This window comes from Bombus fervidus, chromosome 13, assembly GCF_041682495.2.
Source record: "Bombus fervidus isolate BK054 chromosome 13, iyBomFerv1, whole genome shotgun sequence".
Lineage (NCBI taxonomy): Eukaryota > Metazoa > Arthropoda > Insecta > Hymenoptera > Apidae > Bombus > Bombus fervidus.
The window spans coordinates 2,311,519-2,330,128 of record NC_091529.1 but is presented as its reverse complement, the minus strand read 5'-3'; the positions used below and the strand labels follow the sequence as shown (position 1 = coordinate 2,330,128).

Sequence of the window (18,610 nt, the reverse complement as noted above, 5' to 3'; positions counted from 1 at the left end):
ATTATTGCATCTCTTGTTACGTATATTTTATAGCTCAAGAACTGTATCGTAGTATCGTAGAACTGAAGAATCGTAGAACTTGATAAATATAATTGGCAGGGAATAAAAAATAATGTTTAATTTATCGTATCTTTTAACGATTTTAAGAACTTTTATATTATTAAAACGTTAATAATATTATTTTACTAAAATTATAGTGTAACTATTCTACAGTTTATAGTTAAGTTATAGAATTTCGTAAATATAATTGATTACTAGCGAATAGAGAATAAAGTTTGGTTTAGTATATCTGCTAACAATTTTTCGGTACTTTGCTATTGCGAGAAAATTATTCAAATTATTATACTAAAATTACTGTGCAATGAAATTGAATGAAATAAGAAAATTAGATGCCTTTATACTTTTGAAATGTGCTGTTTATGAAAATACTTGATAATAATTTGACTAACCAACTATTTCTCGTTCATCGAGAAAACGAAGCAATGCGAGTTTCAATCATTTTAATTACTGTCACCGCTTTGCTCGTTATTTCGATACGATACAACGATTCCTAACAATGAAACTACTTTCACGATATATTGTAACAACATACATGATAATTTCTCGATTGTTTAGCTGGAATACGATCAGCTCTTCTCGAGAATAATTAATAAAATCAGAACTTCCCCGCTTATTACCTTCTCTGTACCAATTCACAGTCTCTACTTGCGCAATAAATACTCTACTGGAAATATCGGTACATGCATGATTCACGTTTACTTCTGAACCAATAAAAAAGATAATAAATGCATGTGTATAATAGAAGCTTTAGATTCTCCGGGACTTTGTTTGCAATTTCAAGGTGCTCCTTTGTTCCAATTCCCAGTCATTGCATTTAATTGCAAACTATTCTGGATTTTCTGTAAATTTCTGTTTCGTCACTGAATAAGCTTTGCTAGAAGATAACTAAATTAAGGATAACTAAATTAATTTATTCATCTTAAAATATGATAACATGTAAGAAAATTTAGCAATTTAAAGATCATAAAATTAAGAAAACTCTTTTAACTTAAAAGATATGAAAATTAAGAAAATTTTCACACTCTTTTACATGTCAATAATTTTTTTAATGTAATATAATATCAAAATATTGATGACACAAAATGATAAAATATTTGTGTTGTAAAATAGGCGAAATCACACACGCACACATTTCCCCTTCTTTCAAGCTTTCGCGTAGTAGAGAAAGGAAAACCACATGCTCTTACGGTATTTCTAACATCTTTATTTTACGGTACATCTTACTTCCAACTAACCTCTTTTATTTTTAACTTGACCGAAGAGACATGATTCACCGAACTACATTCTTCGTCTTGGTACACTATCGCGGATCGGCTCTCCAAACACGTTTCTACTTTTTGCTTTTGTTTTTACACTTTGTAATCGCTTGATTGGCGCGAGTATATCGGATACCGATTACCATTTATAACTTACAAATTTTTTGTTCTTTAAATGACCACATAGAAAACGAGGATAGCACAACTTGTTCGACCGACGATAATTATCGTGTGCTAAAATATGCACTAAGTTGTTAAATGTCCTGAGTTACGTAACAGTTTTGAAATATCAAAGAATTAAAAAATCTGCTTGAAAGATATTTTTTAAGTGGAACAAAAATACTTCTCTATATGCCCTTCAATTATTTTTCTCGGTGATGTATATTTTTAGAAACTTTGAGATTTCTTTTCTAAATTATTAATAGATTTTATGTGGATTAACTCATGGATTAACTTGACTACACGAAGGGAATATATTTTTTAAACCAGGATACGAAAAAAAAATAATTGAATCTGTATATCATTATAATATACATACATCAAAACGTTAAAGATATGCTTCAACGAGATTACTATCATGGTAAATTGCAGTCTTTTGCTTTCAGCATACAGGATATGGAAAATATCAGCGTGAAGTATAAATTATAGTTCAATTAGCTACGCTTTATAGTAACATTCTGGAAAACTATATACAACTAAAATCCTGTGTCATAAAGTAATATTAATGCACTCTAATAATCATTTTTTAAATAATTCATTCCAAGGTTATTGTAAAAATGATCAAATAATGAACTGTACGAAATATAGACAATTTCAAAATAAAGAAAAGTATTCAATAATTACGAAAAATATTCGGCTGTAATTATTTACACTGTTGCTCATAATTATTTCTCATTCAATTCGAACTTACCATTTTGGACAGTTTCAGAATTTAACAAACATTACTTAAATAGTTTAGATTTAAGACACGTACAATTGCAACGTAAAATAGGAACAATATTAACCGTTCTCATAAAGGAACGTGTGTTCTAACATTCGCAAGATATCTTATTTAACTCTTATAATAAAATCAAAGCAAAATGTAAAATTTGTATCGTTCTTTCTCTCTTTCTCCGTCTCTCGAATAATTATGGTTGATTTTGTATCTGATACATGTGTATTTGCATTAATATACATATACAGCGTGTTTCATTTGAATCAGTTTCAATGGTTTAAGAAGTACATAATATTATCGAACTTAATTAGCTCTTTGTCCCCTATATTTAACAAGATACAAACTGAGAATGTATTAATAATTGCATACAATGTTTTAATGTTGGATATTTGTTATCAAAAGTTTCAGAAAATAAACGTTTAATCTATTCAGAGAATATACTTAGACAAAACATCATGTATGTATTGAAATTTTACGTAATCTTTTACAGATATACGACTGTAAGGCAACGTAGTTGTCTTGCGAACAAGAAGCACAAGGTCCTCAGTGATGTAAGTCACGAACGGCCTTCAGTGGTCCCTATCGTTACAAAATTCGAGCCGACTCGATCCGCTTCGCGTTAACTTCTATGTCCGACTATTTATGTGATTTCACGTGACCATGTACACGTTGTAATTTTCGAGGACAAATACAAACGAAAAATGGTCATTGTATTATTTTCAAGAAAGTGTCAGAATTATATTCGTATGCCTTCAAGCTTATCAATATTCTCCTTTATCTTGTAACCTGTTTTTAAATGTTAATTTCCCGTGGGACATTCACCTACGCGCTGATGATTTAACGTTCTGCACAGTTGCGTATCTGCCACGGAAACAAGGAATTCCCGGGGTAGTCAGGATGACGTCTTCACCGACATTGGCATATCGTTGACCTATGGGAAAAAGCATCGCGATTTCTGCTGACTAGATACGTAATAACACCGACAATTACAGTTAATTATCTCACTTCGCTATTGTTGATTATGAACATTTCATAATTGGAAAATCGTATAGTGTTACGTCTGTTTTTTATTAATTAAACGTATGATCGTGAGAAATGGCATTTTGAAAATGGGTAAGCTAGTAATTTATAGCATTTGCATATTCTTGGTGTAAGAACGTATCTGTATTGTTTCTCACTTTGTACTGATTTTTCCTACTACATCTATTTCATATTAATTTGTTAGAAATGTAATTTTGCTATTCGTCGTTGGCTTTTAAAAAGAATCTACATGTATATTTTTATATTTGTTCATTAATTGTAATTACAAGTGAACAACGCGTAAAATTATTTTTTTGGAAATGGACGATATATGTAGTTTCTTTCTTTAATAGTATCTTTTTGGTCTCATGAAAGTATAATTCCACAGTTTTCCTACTCGTCGTTGATCTTTTAAAACGATTCTACGTCCAAATTTTGTTTGTTCTTTATTGCTACATATGTTTCCTATTAGCCTATCTTTTAGTTTTCTTGTCTTTATCATTGGTTTCCATAAGAGTCATGTATAAATATACAATCTAAATAGATTTTATTAAATATTTGTAAATGATAAGAAGAATTAATGGTATTCATTCGTAACGTTTTATATACATGTTTAATGGTTTCTGAATAGATTGTAGTAGCCACTTTAGTCGTCTCGTAGAGTTTCTGTCATCGACGGCAATGTAATAGTTGAGACATCATGAAAGAATTAATTAACACGTATGTCTGCACATTGCTTCTTCTCTGTTTAAGGAGATCGTGTGGAATACGACAGTCTCGTTATGTAGTTTACACGCTATACTTCGTAGAATGTTTGTATGAGTAGGATGAAACCTCCTTTGCATTTTACTTTTGTACAAACTGTTTTTCCCCGTGTGACATCAACGGATGACCAACTCTTCTGTCTGGCATATTTATAGATGCCGCTTGATATAAACAAAGACGCTTTCTTATATACGTAATGAAATCTAAATGACGTCCAAAAATTTCGAATCGTTTTCTCAATTGCATCTATATTAATAAATCTCTATCCAATTATAATTCGCAATTTTTGTTGTATTTCAATAGATTCTTCGTTAAAAGATACTCTAATTTAGGTTGTCTGTTTTTTATATAAAACTTCCTATTTCCTGCGTTCAAAGTCTGCAATTAAACACGAATTCCATATGGATTACCCCAATCTTGCAACAAATTTGTACTGTCAAATTTGCATTGCAATCGCCATTAACGTATCGCAATTAATATTCCTCCGTTACAATTATCGCACTTGCAATTGCAATCATAATTTACAATTTCTATGATGCATTAATATTTTGTCACTGCGATTATCGCGGTACCTTAAATCAAGTTGGCAATAAATCGCGAAACGTCGACCTTGAGTCACGGATCCCGATGGCTCGTTACGCTCGTTCGCGCGACCTGGAGAAACAATTCCTCTACAGATGTTCCGGACAACGCGCGTTAGTCTGGTTTTAATAATAGATCGCGCGTATGTGGCACATACGAGAGTTTCAGATCGTCATTCCAACGTGCCAACAAGTAAAACGCAACGAGCGTCTGTTCTGGAACGAGACCGCTGCAGCAACGACTCGTCACAGACGAACACGTGGTATTCCATCGTGAAAACATCGACGAATACGTTAACTTTTAACACTGAACTTTTCTCGAAAACGACAAAACGTGGAGATAAGCGCATGAGAAACAGAAACAAGTTAAGCGATTCTTTCGTCGTTTATGTCACCTGATACATTTTTATCTATTACATTTTGCATTGGTAATCACTGTGAGTCATAAGATCGACGTGCTACAGACTCCGTTTAAGCGAGAATTATTTGCATTTGAATGCTTGTGATCGAACAAAATTCTTCTTTGAAGTTGCCTTATTTTGGAGAGTCATAATTTTTACGAAAGCGATTGGTTACTGAACGACACTTGTCCATTTTTGGAAATGATACAAGAAGCTTACTGTTTCGCTTTCGATTTGAAAAGTTAAATTAAATACCTCCAGTCGCATAAATTAGAATTAATAGAAATTTATTTTGCAGCATGACTAATTCTATTAAAAGAACTAATCTACGTTTTTATGCAACTACAGATTTACTAATCTCAGTTAATAACTAAAAACTAAACAAATCTCAGTTAATAATTAATGTTAACTGCATAACAAGATGACAAGTAAAGGCTGTTAAATAACAGTACATGTAAAAACTATTATGTGGTTATATAATATTAGTTACAATTCTTTAAAATATTACTTTTGCAATATAAAGTGAAATGTTTGCACGTTACTGCATTATTCCTTATAAGCACGTAAGATTAATTATTAACACGTTTATGATTACATATATTTCACGAGCACAGTCCCATTTCTCAGTTAATAGCGCAAACGACATGTTAAACACATGTTACACACGTAAACAAGAAAATGAATGTTATCGTTTCTAATCTATTAATTGTCTATTGCAGAGGTTCCTCTCTCTCTCTCTCTCTCTCTCTCACTCTCTTTCTCTCTCTACCTTGTTTCGTGTTCCGATTTTTCTTGCTCCTCCTTTTCCTTCGTTTCCTTCTCCACGACAATCTTGTGATAGAAATCTTTCCACATCGTGTCCTCGTCCATTCTGGCAGGTATGTTCTTTACGCCCAGATGAAATTCATAACATCCTCCTACACGTTCTTTAATAGACCAAATTAACTTTCTCTCGTCGATGAAACGTCACTTCTATAGCTCGAGCAAGAGCCACGAATCGCTCATTGCTAAAATCACGCAATGTTCAACGAGTATGGTCAAAAATTCCGGCGAACAACAAGTTAACACCGGTAGGTCAGCTCGAAGCAGTCAACACTGCCGTGAATAACACGCCTTGATATTTTCCATTCACTGTTGCTTCCTCTCCAGCCACCAGATGGCGGATGCTCACAGACCGCGCATCAATAACTTCTTCTCGACTATCCTTGATCTTCTACTTTCTTATCTGACGCGTTTACAATCTTCTTTATCTGTTCAATTATTTTTTAATTGAAGATAGCTCGCGCGGAGACAGGGAAACGTGGATTTGCACGAACATCGTTTCGTGGAAACTGAGATTTGTGAATCTTGGTAACTGGTCGGTACTGGTAATCCTGATGGCGCCATGATTCTCAAATAGCATCGGTGAGTCAACGTTTAGAAACGAGAATTGTCATCAGGATGGTACCGTGCTGTTTACACGGCAGGTGTATCAAGAGAGATTGCAGATCGTTGCCAAGGATGATTTAAGTAACTGAGACGATTTTAGAATTCGTCGAGTGTCGTTGGCATCGCGGTACATCTATTTTGTCGGAAGTCGATGATCCTTTGTCTAACAAATGCCAATTTTTCCTTCCTGTGGCTTCTATTCTTATCGTTGGCTACTTAAGTGTCTTTTGTATTTGTCTGAGTATTTTTCCACCAAGTACATTGTCATTATAAAGTACGGTTCGTACGAGGACATTTCCTAATTTTGATGGTTGATTGAAATTATTAAAATTTAGTCGATCTTAACTTTGCATTCATGCAGGATGACGTCCCAAAAATTTATAAAAATTATTTGCAAGAATTACATGGGGAATTGAATAAATAAAAATTAATATTATATAGAAAAAATGTAATAATTTCTTATTCATTTCTAAATTTATTTCATTTCCTGTAAGTGGCCTAATAATTATGAACGGGAGCATATATCGTATTGTTGGCTGGTAGTGGTTGGAAGAAAATAAAAGAAGCTGTAAAGAAATCCTTGAATTTTTTACTCAACGTATCCTCGATCCTATTTTTAACGTTGTAAGTCTCGCTTTCTTGTTACTTATCTCTATTTATTTCGTTTCTTTGGTAATATTTCACTTGAAATTCATAAAAACTGCGGATGTAAAGCGACGTTTATGAGGGTTTACATATGGTAGTTTAATCTGTAATGCACTTGAGAATGGCAGAACGATGCAATATTTCAAATCGTGTTATCAAAAGTGAGTCTCCTTCGATATTTTGAGAACGAGAAAGTTAGATATACCGAAGTATATATAAAATAGCGAAGAAGGAACAGTGTCACAGACGAGTATATTTTCATCATGATTTTCAAGCTAATTTCGTTTCTCGTATTCTTAGGTAAGTCTCTAAAACGGAATTCTTTTCCTTTCTCAGTTATTCATATTTTTTAACTAATTGCATAAATTGAAAGACTCTCAAGAAGGATCTATATTTTCACGCAGGTCTCATTTTATGTTTTTCAACTTCTAAACATGTCACTGGAAGCAATTCTCCAATTCCAAATGATACTCGAACAGATCCAAATGCCTTTGTATTAGTTAATCCTAATCAAGTGCATCGTTTAGAAAGAACGATACGAAATTTCTTTTCGAAAATAGCAGAGCCTATAGACAAACCGATTGTGTTAAGATCTACATCGTCTAATTCATTTGGTCTGCTATCAACTATTCGAGAAGTATGTGAAAGTATAAGGAAAAAGCTCATGCAATTCGCTAATGATTGTGGACTAATTAATACCGTTCAACGATACGAAAAACGTTCGAGTCAGGATCCATTGTCCGATGATTGGTTCTCTGAGTTGCTGCTGCAAAGTATATACGTGATACGAGACTTAGGAAACATGATTAATGAAATTAGATCATCGACTGGTTTGTATCTCGGAGAAGGAAATACGACTTTCCAAGAAAATAAGGTTTGTGCAAATGAGAAAATTGAACGAGGTATTTTGCTTGTTAATTGTGCTTTACGTTGTGTAGTCAATGTTTTTAGTGATAAAGATTTCTATCTTTCAAGTAGTAAATTAGTGAACTTATATATAAAAATATAATTGATAATAAATTAAAACAATTAATATAGTAATATGGCACCAAAATTCTGTTAATAAGGTAAACTACTGAATCAAAGTATAGAATATGTAATTAATTCTATGTTATTACTTTTTATTACTGTTCCTAACTTCTGTATTTCTTCGATTATTTCTTTGAAAACTTGAAAAATATGAAACCTTTTATTTTATGTATGTATATCAGCAAACAACCTGATAATCAATTACACAAGTTTTAAAGACTTCTAGGAAATTTTTCGGTACTATCTTTACGATTAACTCTTCCAAAAATTCATAAGCTAAAATATTCACACAGTTCCAGCAACTAAATAGACACGCTAACGGCTTCAAATTCCTCGGCGTAGTGAACGATGCAGCAGAATTAAGCGACAGACTATCACAATGTCTGCTGCAAATAACGAACAATAGGAAGCGTAGATCTTCTTTCAGTCTAAATCGAGCAATTCTCGATCTGATGAAACATACACCGGAAACCACCCTTAAAACTTTGGAAACTAGTTTAAGGAACATCTCACAAACGAATATTCTCAAAAATCATCCAAGACGAAAGCCCTGGCACATTTTCTTTTGTCTTTCAACGGCGAGTAACAGGGGAATCAATTACGACGAGTGCATTCGCGAATTACAACGCTTCGATGAATGCCTAAGCAGCTCGAAACAATCCTCGAATATGAAAATGCATAATTATGACGCGAAATCGTGGACAAGGGCGATTCGAAGCTTGAGTCATTGCAAAACTATGGAAGATAAATATGGAGAAACGAAGGTCTCCTGTAAACCCGATCGAAGAATGCCACGAAAAATTAAAAAGAAGACAAAGTACGTATTTGAAAGAATATTGGACAGAAAGATACCCAGAGAATCTTCTTTCCATCGTGCTGTTAATGATCTTGGCGAGACATTTTCGGAAAGCGAGTGGGGACAAAGATTTATCGATGAGTTGTGCCAGTACTTTGGTATTTACGAGGATGGCAAAAAGAAACTAAGTAGATTTTCAAAATCCGCGAGTAAGAACAAAAAGGCAGCGGTGAAGTTAGTATGATTAAATTTTATACGATTGAAGTTGATTTAATTAGATTTTAGTATGTGTAACTAGAATCCTTTAGAAGGATTAATAATCAAAAGGAATTAAAAAATTGCTGTAAAAATTTAGAAATGTGAAAGTTATACGTATATGGTTTTCAACCAGGCACAGTGAAATCTCGCAAGCTTTGAAATCATACAAAAAGGGAGCGATGATAAGAACATTCGGAGCGATTAATAAAATGCACCGGTCTGCGGTCGATTTTGAAAAATTCTTCGCGGAGGGAATGAGAGATACCTTTAAGGAAGCTTGGCAGAGCCACGTGAAGGTCTTATCTAGTCTGATGGACTGGATGACCAAGCTGCTGGAACTCCACAGCGGCGGAAGTTCCAGTGGAAAGGAACCGCGCTCGTCAGACACGAGTTCGTCAGACACGAGCACATCGCAAGTCGAGTGGAATAGCGACGAAGATTTGGATTCTGAAAATATGCGGGATCGTGTTGTAGCTCGTCCTAAATCAGGTTACCACGATTTATATTGCATTACAGTTGAATTAGATATTTTATTCATTTTATTATAAGAAATTTTTCGTGTCATGGTAGGTCCGATAATTTCCCTTTTATTCGCCAAACATTAAATACATAGAAAGTTTCTTTATAAACTTTGTACGGAGAAGATATAAAGTATATTATTAAACATGAGGTACGAATGTAATATAGATAAATGTTTCATTTACAGAGATAATAAAAGATGTGGACAGCTCTATGAATAGTCTAATGAAATCAATGAATCACCTAACCAGACATCGAAACGCGACCAATAAAGATATGCTGACTTCTCTTGCAAATAATCTTCTTTTAGTCATGATATTCATGGAAACTATGAGCTTCGTTTCTTCCTTATACTGTTTTGGACCAATTGCGAGTGAGGAAACTTCTTTAGAATTTGGCGACGAATGGAACCGTCAACATGGATCGTTGCATTATTCTGAATACGATAAAATTATCGATTTAATCTCACGTGATTATCCTCATTTTTACCAAAATGTGAGGCCATTTTGGGATGAGAATAATTAATTCTGAATAAACCATACAAATTCTATGTAATCTTCAAGATAGTTGTAAATAAATATAATAAACAAATTTAGCCAATGTAATAAATACAAATTTTTGAAAAATTTCATTTCAATCATAATTTATTTTCAGGCAATTTGTTAAATATTAACACAACTTTGGATCTCTATTGTGATAAATCTGTATTAATTTATTTTCCTAGCCTCCATTTAATATTTTAACTAATTATTTTAATTAAATTATTACAAAATGTTATGGATTATTATTTAAAAGAATCGAAGTTTATATTTTTTTAATGTTATCTTCAAGCTTCTCAATAAAAATTTTTAATTTCATAATTTTTATAGATTTCATAGACAAGATGAATGAAATAAATTCTATAAATATTGTTATTAAATAATATTATATATAATATATTATAATATATTAATATATTAATATATTATAATATATTAATATATTAATATATTATATATATTAATATAATATATATTATAAAAGAAAAGAAATTTGTAAATTATCAACATATATTTTTTAAAATTAGTATCATTCATATCGGGCACCGTACACTTGCCTATGGACTCTATAAATCCTAAAATACAATAGATCAAGAAATTTATATAACTATTTCTTCTAATCTTCCAACTTATCTAATTTATTTACTTGCAGGTAACAGTAATTTTCAGCAATGTACAAGGAAAATGCATGACATCTATAGTTTCCCAAGATATGAAACGTTCTTTGTTCTGTATGCCACCCAAATTTATCAAACGCAATCGTTCAAACTGCCAGCAGAAATACACACAAAATCTACTATCTTCTTCCTAACTTGTGAGTATTCTTTTTATTTTATTTCGCATGTTCTTGTAACTCATATTTTCCTGAATCTATAATAATCAGTAGCTTTTGTTCACATTTCTACGTATGTTTATCGGAACAAATATAGAGAATATTTCTTGTGCGTGTATCAACGTACATCAAAGTACAACCTCACAATCGCTAATCAAGTTGCATCTAGTCTTTCCTCTCTTTTTATATGTTTATTATCATTATCTTTTCTTAAGCACTTTCTGTTAAATCTAAAGATGACAAAAATCACTGAAGAAATATGCAACGCTGTAAAAAGAATTATCTATCTGTCTAAATAGTATTTCATTCAAATTTCGAAGTTTATCTCGACAGAGTAAATATCTGAAAATTCTGAATTAGGAACATGCATTAATCCATCGTATATTACGCGGATCTCTTACGATCCCAGTGAAATTTCACTCGTGAATTTCTTCAAAGCGAATTTAAATTTTTCTTGAGAAAGCTTTCGAACGTTTGACTGAAAAATTATTTGTATTGTGTAGTAAAGACTTTAATGTGCATCCCAACATTTTTGCAGATGTTTCGGAAGCTCAGAATAGTAAAAACATCAAACGTGAATATAAACAATTTTGTTTACGGAAAATGTGAAAATATGCTTGTTTACGAGAGGTTGGCCATTTTATTCTCGAAATGACATTAAGGACTAAATAAATCAATCTAATCGATAGTCAGTCGATCAAGGATTCACGTTCCACGTATAGCATGAAAAAAGTCGTTTCCAGGAAGATGAAAAAGCCGCGTCCAATACCAGAATACAGAGACAGGCGTGTTCAGGTTCGATGCACGCAGGAAGTCCATTACGCACGTTCTGCGCAAGATCCTGTCGCACACACAGTCACTCGACTCACGTACCGTGTACTTAGGGCTGAATGAAGTTTGAACAGGGCCCTTGGGTAATACGTAATTAGAAACTATTGTGTGCAACGACGTTTCGTATTGTCGACACGCATAAACGAGTATGGCTATTTTTGAACATAATACTACTTGATGTATATTCTCAGATTTCGAGAAAACGACATAGGAATGAAATTCTTTTAAAATCGCTGAAATGACTAAAATTTTCAATTCTTGTACAGATACGGAGTATAAGATACAACACGATATAATTTAATTAGAAGTACGCCACTTGCAACAATTAATCTCATCAAAGTTATTCTTAAAATTTTATCTTATCGTATCTCGAGTTTAATCATTGTCGTTCCAATAAAAGGAATTTATTCGGATAATTGTCGTAGATAAATATTTATTCGAAACGATTCGAACAATAGTCAACGTTGAAGCAACGTTGGTCCTTAATGGATTATTAACAATAAGTTACGTAACCAATTTTCAAAATCGACGAAATCGTTTTAGAAACTTACTTCTTTGTTAAACCTATACTACAGATTGCCTTAAACCTCTCGTCTATTGGATGTAAAATTAAATATTCCCCACGTACAATCTATTCAACTATCGTTTTGGCTATCGTTTCGTGCGATGGTGGGCACGCAAGCGTTACTCCACGCTGTCATTTACTCGAATGACTCACCAACGCTGGTTTCCCTGCATAAACAACGGCTGCCGGCTTTTCCAGCGGGTCTTTAAACTCCCTTGCCACGTGCACCGTGTCTTCTAACCGTGAGAAGTGCATTATCGTCGGTCACATCCGTCGATTTCTCCGTGGCTCTCTATCTATTCGGTGGATAAACACGATGGCCACCCAACGATCCAATCGACTCGACGACCGTAGCCTCTTCGATGCCACTGTTAATCGATTTCGTCGTCAGGTGCATCGTGTTTAGTAACGAATTAGCAATTCTGTGTCGTGATACTATCTAGATCAGAAAGATTTGCGACTCGAATTGAGTTTTGGAAATTTTTTAAATCTATATTTTTTAGCTCAGCTTTGCTTGTAATATTTACGAAACGTACTTTAGTGACATGTGATGTCTATATAATATATGATATGATATGATACTATATGATATAATACTGTATTATAATCGTATAATACTTTGATATCGTTTCTTTCGCTTCCGACATCGAACATCCTCAACCTTAAATTAGCAAAATCGATAACAGTTTCATTGATTGCGATGCGTATACGTAAATTTTAATTGTTACTCGTTAATCGAGTTATTTAAGCCACTATGAACGAATGTATCCAGAAAAGAGAAAACAAGCGGCATATGGATTTGCATACGTTAATACTTAATGCGATTTTGAGTATGTAATAATCAGGCAATTTGTTCATCCAAGTTGCCATGGTTCATTCATATGGTTTTACGTGGAAACATGATTTCGAATGTTATCGTATTTTCCTTATACGAATTTACTTTCATAATTCACAATACTTTGATGGCACATGCATAATATACATATATGTACAATTAAAAAATTTTATTTTGCAACATTTTCTCCAAAGAAAGATTTCAAAGCAATTTATTTTTCAACGGACGAATTTTTTCTTGCTAATCCAGTATAATCTAACAATTTACCACTTAACAAATTTTATCATTAATAAATTTTCCAAATTACACTCACCCTGTTACCATACAAGGAGAAATCCTATTTGTCCTCAAAATTAGTTGCTTGAACCTCATGTACCATCTATCGTTACATGCTGTACAACAGTTCTTCCTCGAGACAATACTCGTCTTCACGCTTTCTGAATCACTATTATCATGTACATTCTTCGTGATAACTGTCGCAGGCTTTTCTTCGATACTCACAATTATATATTCGTCTAAACTTCTACTCGAAATATCATTAGCCTTGCTAGGTTTCTTCTCCATTAAATTCATCCCAACAAAAGAATTTTCTACACATGAGTCAGATTCGTCGTCAGTCATAATTGATAAATTCTTATTTGTCAAATATTCTTTATTATGCACCTCTGTGCCCTTCGTTATCTCGTATTTCAAAGTACTGTTTTTAATCTCACTCGATTTAGGAGACAGATATTTTTCATAAGGACGAGAATCTTTTGTTTTCTCATACTTTGGAACACCGTTTTCGATCTCGCTTGATTTAGAAGGCAAATATTTTTCGTTACGAACCGTATCCTTTGGTTTCCTATATCCGAAACCTTTGGTTTTAATTCCAGTTGGCTTAAACTTATTTTTATACATCTTCTTCTTATCCTTTTTTTTCTCAAATTCTGACACTATGTTTCTAACCTCGGTTGACTTAAAAGACAAACGTTTAGACGACTTCTTACGACGATGTTTCAGCTTCTCAAAAATGGCTAACATCGTTATAAAAAGTGGTGTATAATTTTCTCAGTACTCATAACATATTTATTCCAGGATTCGTTATGATTTTTTGAATGTTTTACTCGAAGCAAGTGTAAAAGTTTATGGCACAGTTAAGCGATGAGTATTAAAGACTTCATTTTCACTTTCAAATACGGCAGTTTCATTTATGTTGTTATAACTGTTCGGGGTTTAGGGTACAATGTGGCTCGTGTGAATAGCGCGCGCAAAACTGTAGAACTGAGCTCGAGCCACACTCACACTAAGTACGTGAATGTTCTCCAAATGGAAGTACTATATAGTATGTAGTTGGTCGCAAGCTGTTCTACTCGGAGTAGGGGCACTCATGACTTCCCACCAGCTCCGATGGTGGATTCCCCGATTTCGATTTGCTTAAAAAATGTTTGCTTATACAAATTACACACTGTGCACTGAGTCTGTAAGTCATCGGAAATAGGACTTGTAGAAGTTCCCCTGGTACATTAAAGTTTCTTAAAAATTTTCCTTCCCTTGAAGACTTCAATTAAGTATATCCATCATACTTGTCGAATTCTAGGATTTAAATTTTTACCGCCACTTTGAAATCGAGAGTTTGTATTGTTCATTTTACAGGAAGTAGAACGAAAATATGATGTTACATAGAATGTTTCGTAATTTGGAAGAAAATTGACAAAAGAGTGATTATTATTTTTATTTGTGATTATTTTATTTTTGAAATTAGTTCTCGTTTCAAGCGTTATTATGACATTATGGAGTTTAATTTAATTTTGAGTGCGTTCTTTCAAAAAAAGTGATATAAAAATAAATTTCGAACATTGGTTTAAAATTATTAATTTTTGTTTAATTTTGATTGGGTTCTTTAAAAGGAAAGTAAAATAAAAATAGAATTGGTGTTCACATACTCTTGAACCACAGTGTACTCGTATGTCTATCGCTTGTAACTGTGTTATATATAGATCTTAGAATATTAAATCTGAGATCATATGTGGGAAAAACGCTATTATTACCATGATTCTAATGAAATCGAGCACGTACTTACTGCTCCCTTTTTCACTCTATATCGCATTGTTTTCCCCATGATGCATATCATAATTAAGTGATAAATATAACAATAAGGAAATAGATGTTATTCTCAGAAGTATGATACCGCTGTTCCGGCCTGAAATCTAACATCCTTCCTCAACATTGTACATTAACCGCTAAAATATGCTGATAAGAGCGCGTGTGTCAAGTATGATTCTGCATTAACAGCAATAACAATCGTGACATCACTCAAATTACATTTCATGTGACCAGCAATTTAAGTAAAATTATTGTTAACGATGATAGCTGACGTTTAAAAGATCAGTTTTCATTTGATAGGCACAACCGGAATTTTCAGAGAGGCAATCGAAACTATCATCGTTTCAATTATCACCTTTGGTTTCGAGTAGAATGACAAATTCAATCAAGCGTTTATCCATGATCGTTAAACGATTGGAATATTCTGCACAATTTTTGCAAGATCACAGATTGTGGAAGTTACATAGCGAAAAAACGTTTAAATTGTAGAATTTTATTTTTTTTTTTTTTTTTTTTTGCAAGAGTGGAAAAATTTTAATTAATAAAACAAGCGATTATGCCTAAAAAATTAGAAGGAAATATTTTTTTAGAAAAGCGAGACGGAGTTCTGTTAAAAAATTCTCAAAAAGCGAGTTTAAAATGATTTTTTGTTTTAAGATTGCATTAAAAATTATAGCGTTAATAATGTAAAATACTGTTAATAATGTGTTGTAGTATATTGTGCATTTGAAATTCAATGGTACTCACATCGAGGTGAGTCCCACCCAGAGAACTTTTGGGAATGACCTGATCCAAGTATTCCCGTGGGTGTCGTGTGCGATCTTTGATTGGGAAGTCTGCTTCCGTTTGAAAAATGTCCAGTCGAACATCTTACAGGTAGAATTACGCTTCCTCGCAGTTGAATTCGTCGAAAGACGTCTAGGAACGACGGACAAGTGAGACGCTCCACAGAGATTGAAGTACTGAGCTGTGTTCCATTATTTAAAGAAAATAATGTTCAGCTGCAATTACTATGCTGTAATTGACGTGACGGCACGCATACGTCAGCCGAAGGAAGATATGCTAAAAACATTGTAATCGTGCTGATCATAGAAATATTTTCCATTAACTGACTAAAAAAAAAATAATTAAATTTTGATAAGTTGCTATAGAATGATATTTTCTTGAGATTGTAAAAAATTTAAATACGTTAACAGTTAAAACGGAACTGACTAAATATTAATGAGTAGATTGCTGTCGATAGTTGGATATATCTTTGAGATTGTAAAATAACTCAATATGTTAATAGGTGGTGACAATTTTGAAAAGGTGAATGGTTTCAACAATAATATTAATTATGGAATATAAGTATGTAAAAATTAATTAGTAACATTGGAAACAATATTAGTCATTATATCAATTATAATTTCGTTCCTGTGGATAGAAATTCTCATGCTGAATTCCACAGTAAAATGAAATGGATATATGTTATAGCTAACACATTATTCGAAATTCATGCGCTCAACCCGCTCATTTAAGAAGCATTAAATGGAGGAAGAATTGCACGCTTAAATTCAACGGCATATAACAAAACGAAGCTATAGGCCGGAAATCGGACTAAGGAGAATTATCTCTATACAGTATTAACGTAAGAAACTAACTCTAGGACGATTATTACCTCCTTTTGATCTTTCGAACGAAAAATCCTCATTTTCCTTCTCATCAAGCGCTCACCATTCCCCTGTGTTTCTGGATTCCATTTCCTGCCTCTTCCTCCATTTTCCCTTTCTTCTTACGCCAGCACTTTTATTACGCGGCCCCTATTAAACGAACAATTCATTACCATCCAGCAACCTTTTCATGTGCGTTATACAAAACTTCGTGAAATTTCATTATAATGAGACACGGCTATTATGATTGTATTGAAAAAATGTGGAACCAGTCGAGAAATGTATATATAGTAAGCTGTAATACTTAGAGCGACATTACTTTGTCATAAATTGGACACGTATATAAGTCTAAAAATACTTTTGCCTATAGTTCTAAAAATAAGGCCGGGCGACTTTATATACACCTATAGAGTAAAGTTATTCAAAAATATTCACCTTGACAACATACTTTAAGTTCATCAAAATCAACGAGTTGCTTATTCCGAATAATTATCCCTTTTTCATAATTAATTTGCACAATTTCAAAACCCTCGAAAGCAAAACATTCAAAATACCTCCCTAAGAATCACAAACACGCAGCAACCCTCAACCTTCAGGAACTCTCGCAAAAACAAGCTGATAATCGGGAAGCTAGCGAGCTACGCGATACTACTTTACTCCTCACTTACCTCAACCCTATCAGGCTTACGTTGAACGTTTCCTCGGCGAGTCCATCAAGATTTCCCTCTCGACGACCGGGTCGCAACGGCAAAGATCTCAATCAATCCGTGACCGTGTCTCGAAAGACGCGCGCCGTACGCCCCCGCGGCCATCCGCGCCGCAAAATCGCCACCACGGAGGTGGATTGAGACGCGGCGGGGTGTGGCCGGACCCGGGATTAACCCCGTCTGACAGCCAATCATATCCAAGACAGCCCCACCACGGCTATATCCGTGACTGGAAGAACCGGCTGAAACTGTCGTCCTCGGCCTCCACCCTCTCTTCTAGCAACCCCCACCGCTAATTGCCCTGGCTTTAATATCACGCGTGGAATGAGAACTTGTGGAGGGGTGGAGAGAATGATAAGGCAGCAGAATATGCCGAAGAGCAGCTGGGGAAACGGAGACTGCGCCCGTTTTGTGTGCATCCTCTCTGTGACATCTACATCGAACAGAGAAAGGAGGGTGGACAACGGCAAAGGGTGGAGAAAAGGGGGTGCATAGGCGATGTACGCGTGCATATTTGCGGATTTTACGCGGTGCATTGCGATACACGGTAGGATTTCCGGGGCCAATTTGCCAATGGCCGGTTTGCTTTATTAATGATCCCGACGATGATCGAGGAGCCGATGTGTAACTGAGAGATTGATCGACGAGAACGGCCGGGTCTATTTTCACCGTCATTGCTCGATGATGTTCCGCATTTATGTGGTTGGTTCTGTAGAGTCATCGATTTCGAGAGGTTCGTTTTGCGAATTTTGGGCCTGAGATGTAAGGAGATCTATTTTGGAAATTTCGAGAAAAAAAGTATTGTGCTGGAAGTGTACCTTACCTAAACTTTGGAGTAATTTTTACTAACAAAAGTGAGTTTAAGGAATTGATGA

At 34.0% G+C, this 18,610-nt stretch overlaps 2 protein-coding genes and 1 long non-coding RNA gene across 9 annotated transcripts in view; 1 reads left to right on the top strand and 2 right to left on the bottom strand.

Moving 5' to 3' along the window:
- The window catches only part of LOC139993855 (uncharacterized), a 241,424-nt gene extending 231,117 nt beyond the window's left edge, over window positions 1-10,307 (top strand). The window contains exons 2-6 of one of the 2 annotated variants that reach the window (XM_072015971.1): window positions 7,347-7,390; window positions 7,495-7,727; window positions 8,413-9,149; window positions 9,307-9,662; window positions 9,880-10,307. In XM_072015971.1, the coding sequence (XP_071872072.1) occupies window positions 7,354-7,390; window positions 7,495-7,727; window positions 8,413-9,149; window positions 9,307-9,662; window positions 9,880-10,217 (1,701 nt within the window). In that variant the 5' untranslated portion in view covers window positions 7,347-7,353 and the 3' untranslated portion in view covers window positions 10,218-10,307. Of the gene's footprint in view, window positions 1-7,346; window positions 7,391-7,494; window positions 7,965-8,412; window positions 9,150-9,306; window positions 9,663-9,879 lie in introns of both variants that reach the window. The other variant, XM_072015970.1, reaches the window with a different exon arrangement.
- The window catches only part of Stac (C2 and C2B_Munc13-like domain-containing protein staccato), a 38,854-nt gene extending 22,591 nt beyond the window's left edge, over window positions 1-16,263 (bottom strand). For 3 of the 6 annotated variants that reach the window (XM_072015954.1, XM_072015955.1, XM_072015957.1), the window contains exon 1: window positions 13,608-14,332. In XM_072015954.1, coding sequence (XP_071872055.1) covers window positions 13,608-14,317 — 710 coding nt within the window. In that variant the 5' untranslated portion in view covers window positions 14,318-14,332. Of the gene's footprint in view, window positions 1-5,786; window positions 6,302-13,607; window positions 14,333-16,126 lie in introns of those variants that run through there. The other 3 variants (XM_072015960.1, XM_072015958.1, XM_072015961.1) reach the window with 3 other exon arrangements.
- LOC139993856 (uncharacterized) lies at window positions 1,244-3,603 on the bottom strand. Its single transcript, XR_011801469.1, has 2 exons — window positions 3,256-3,603; window positions 1,244-3,181 (listed from the first exon to the last, which is right to left on the bottom strand). It is a non-coding gene; the product is annotated as an uncharacterized lncRNA (long non-coding RNA).
- Window positions 16,264-18,610: the final 2,347 nt, after the last annotated feature.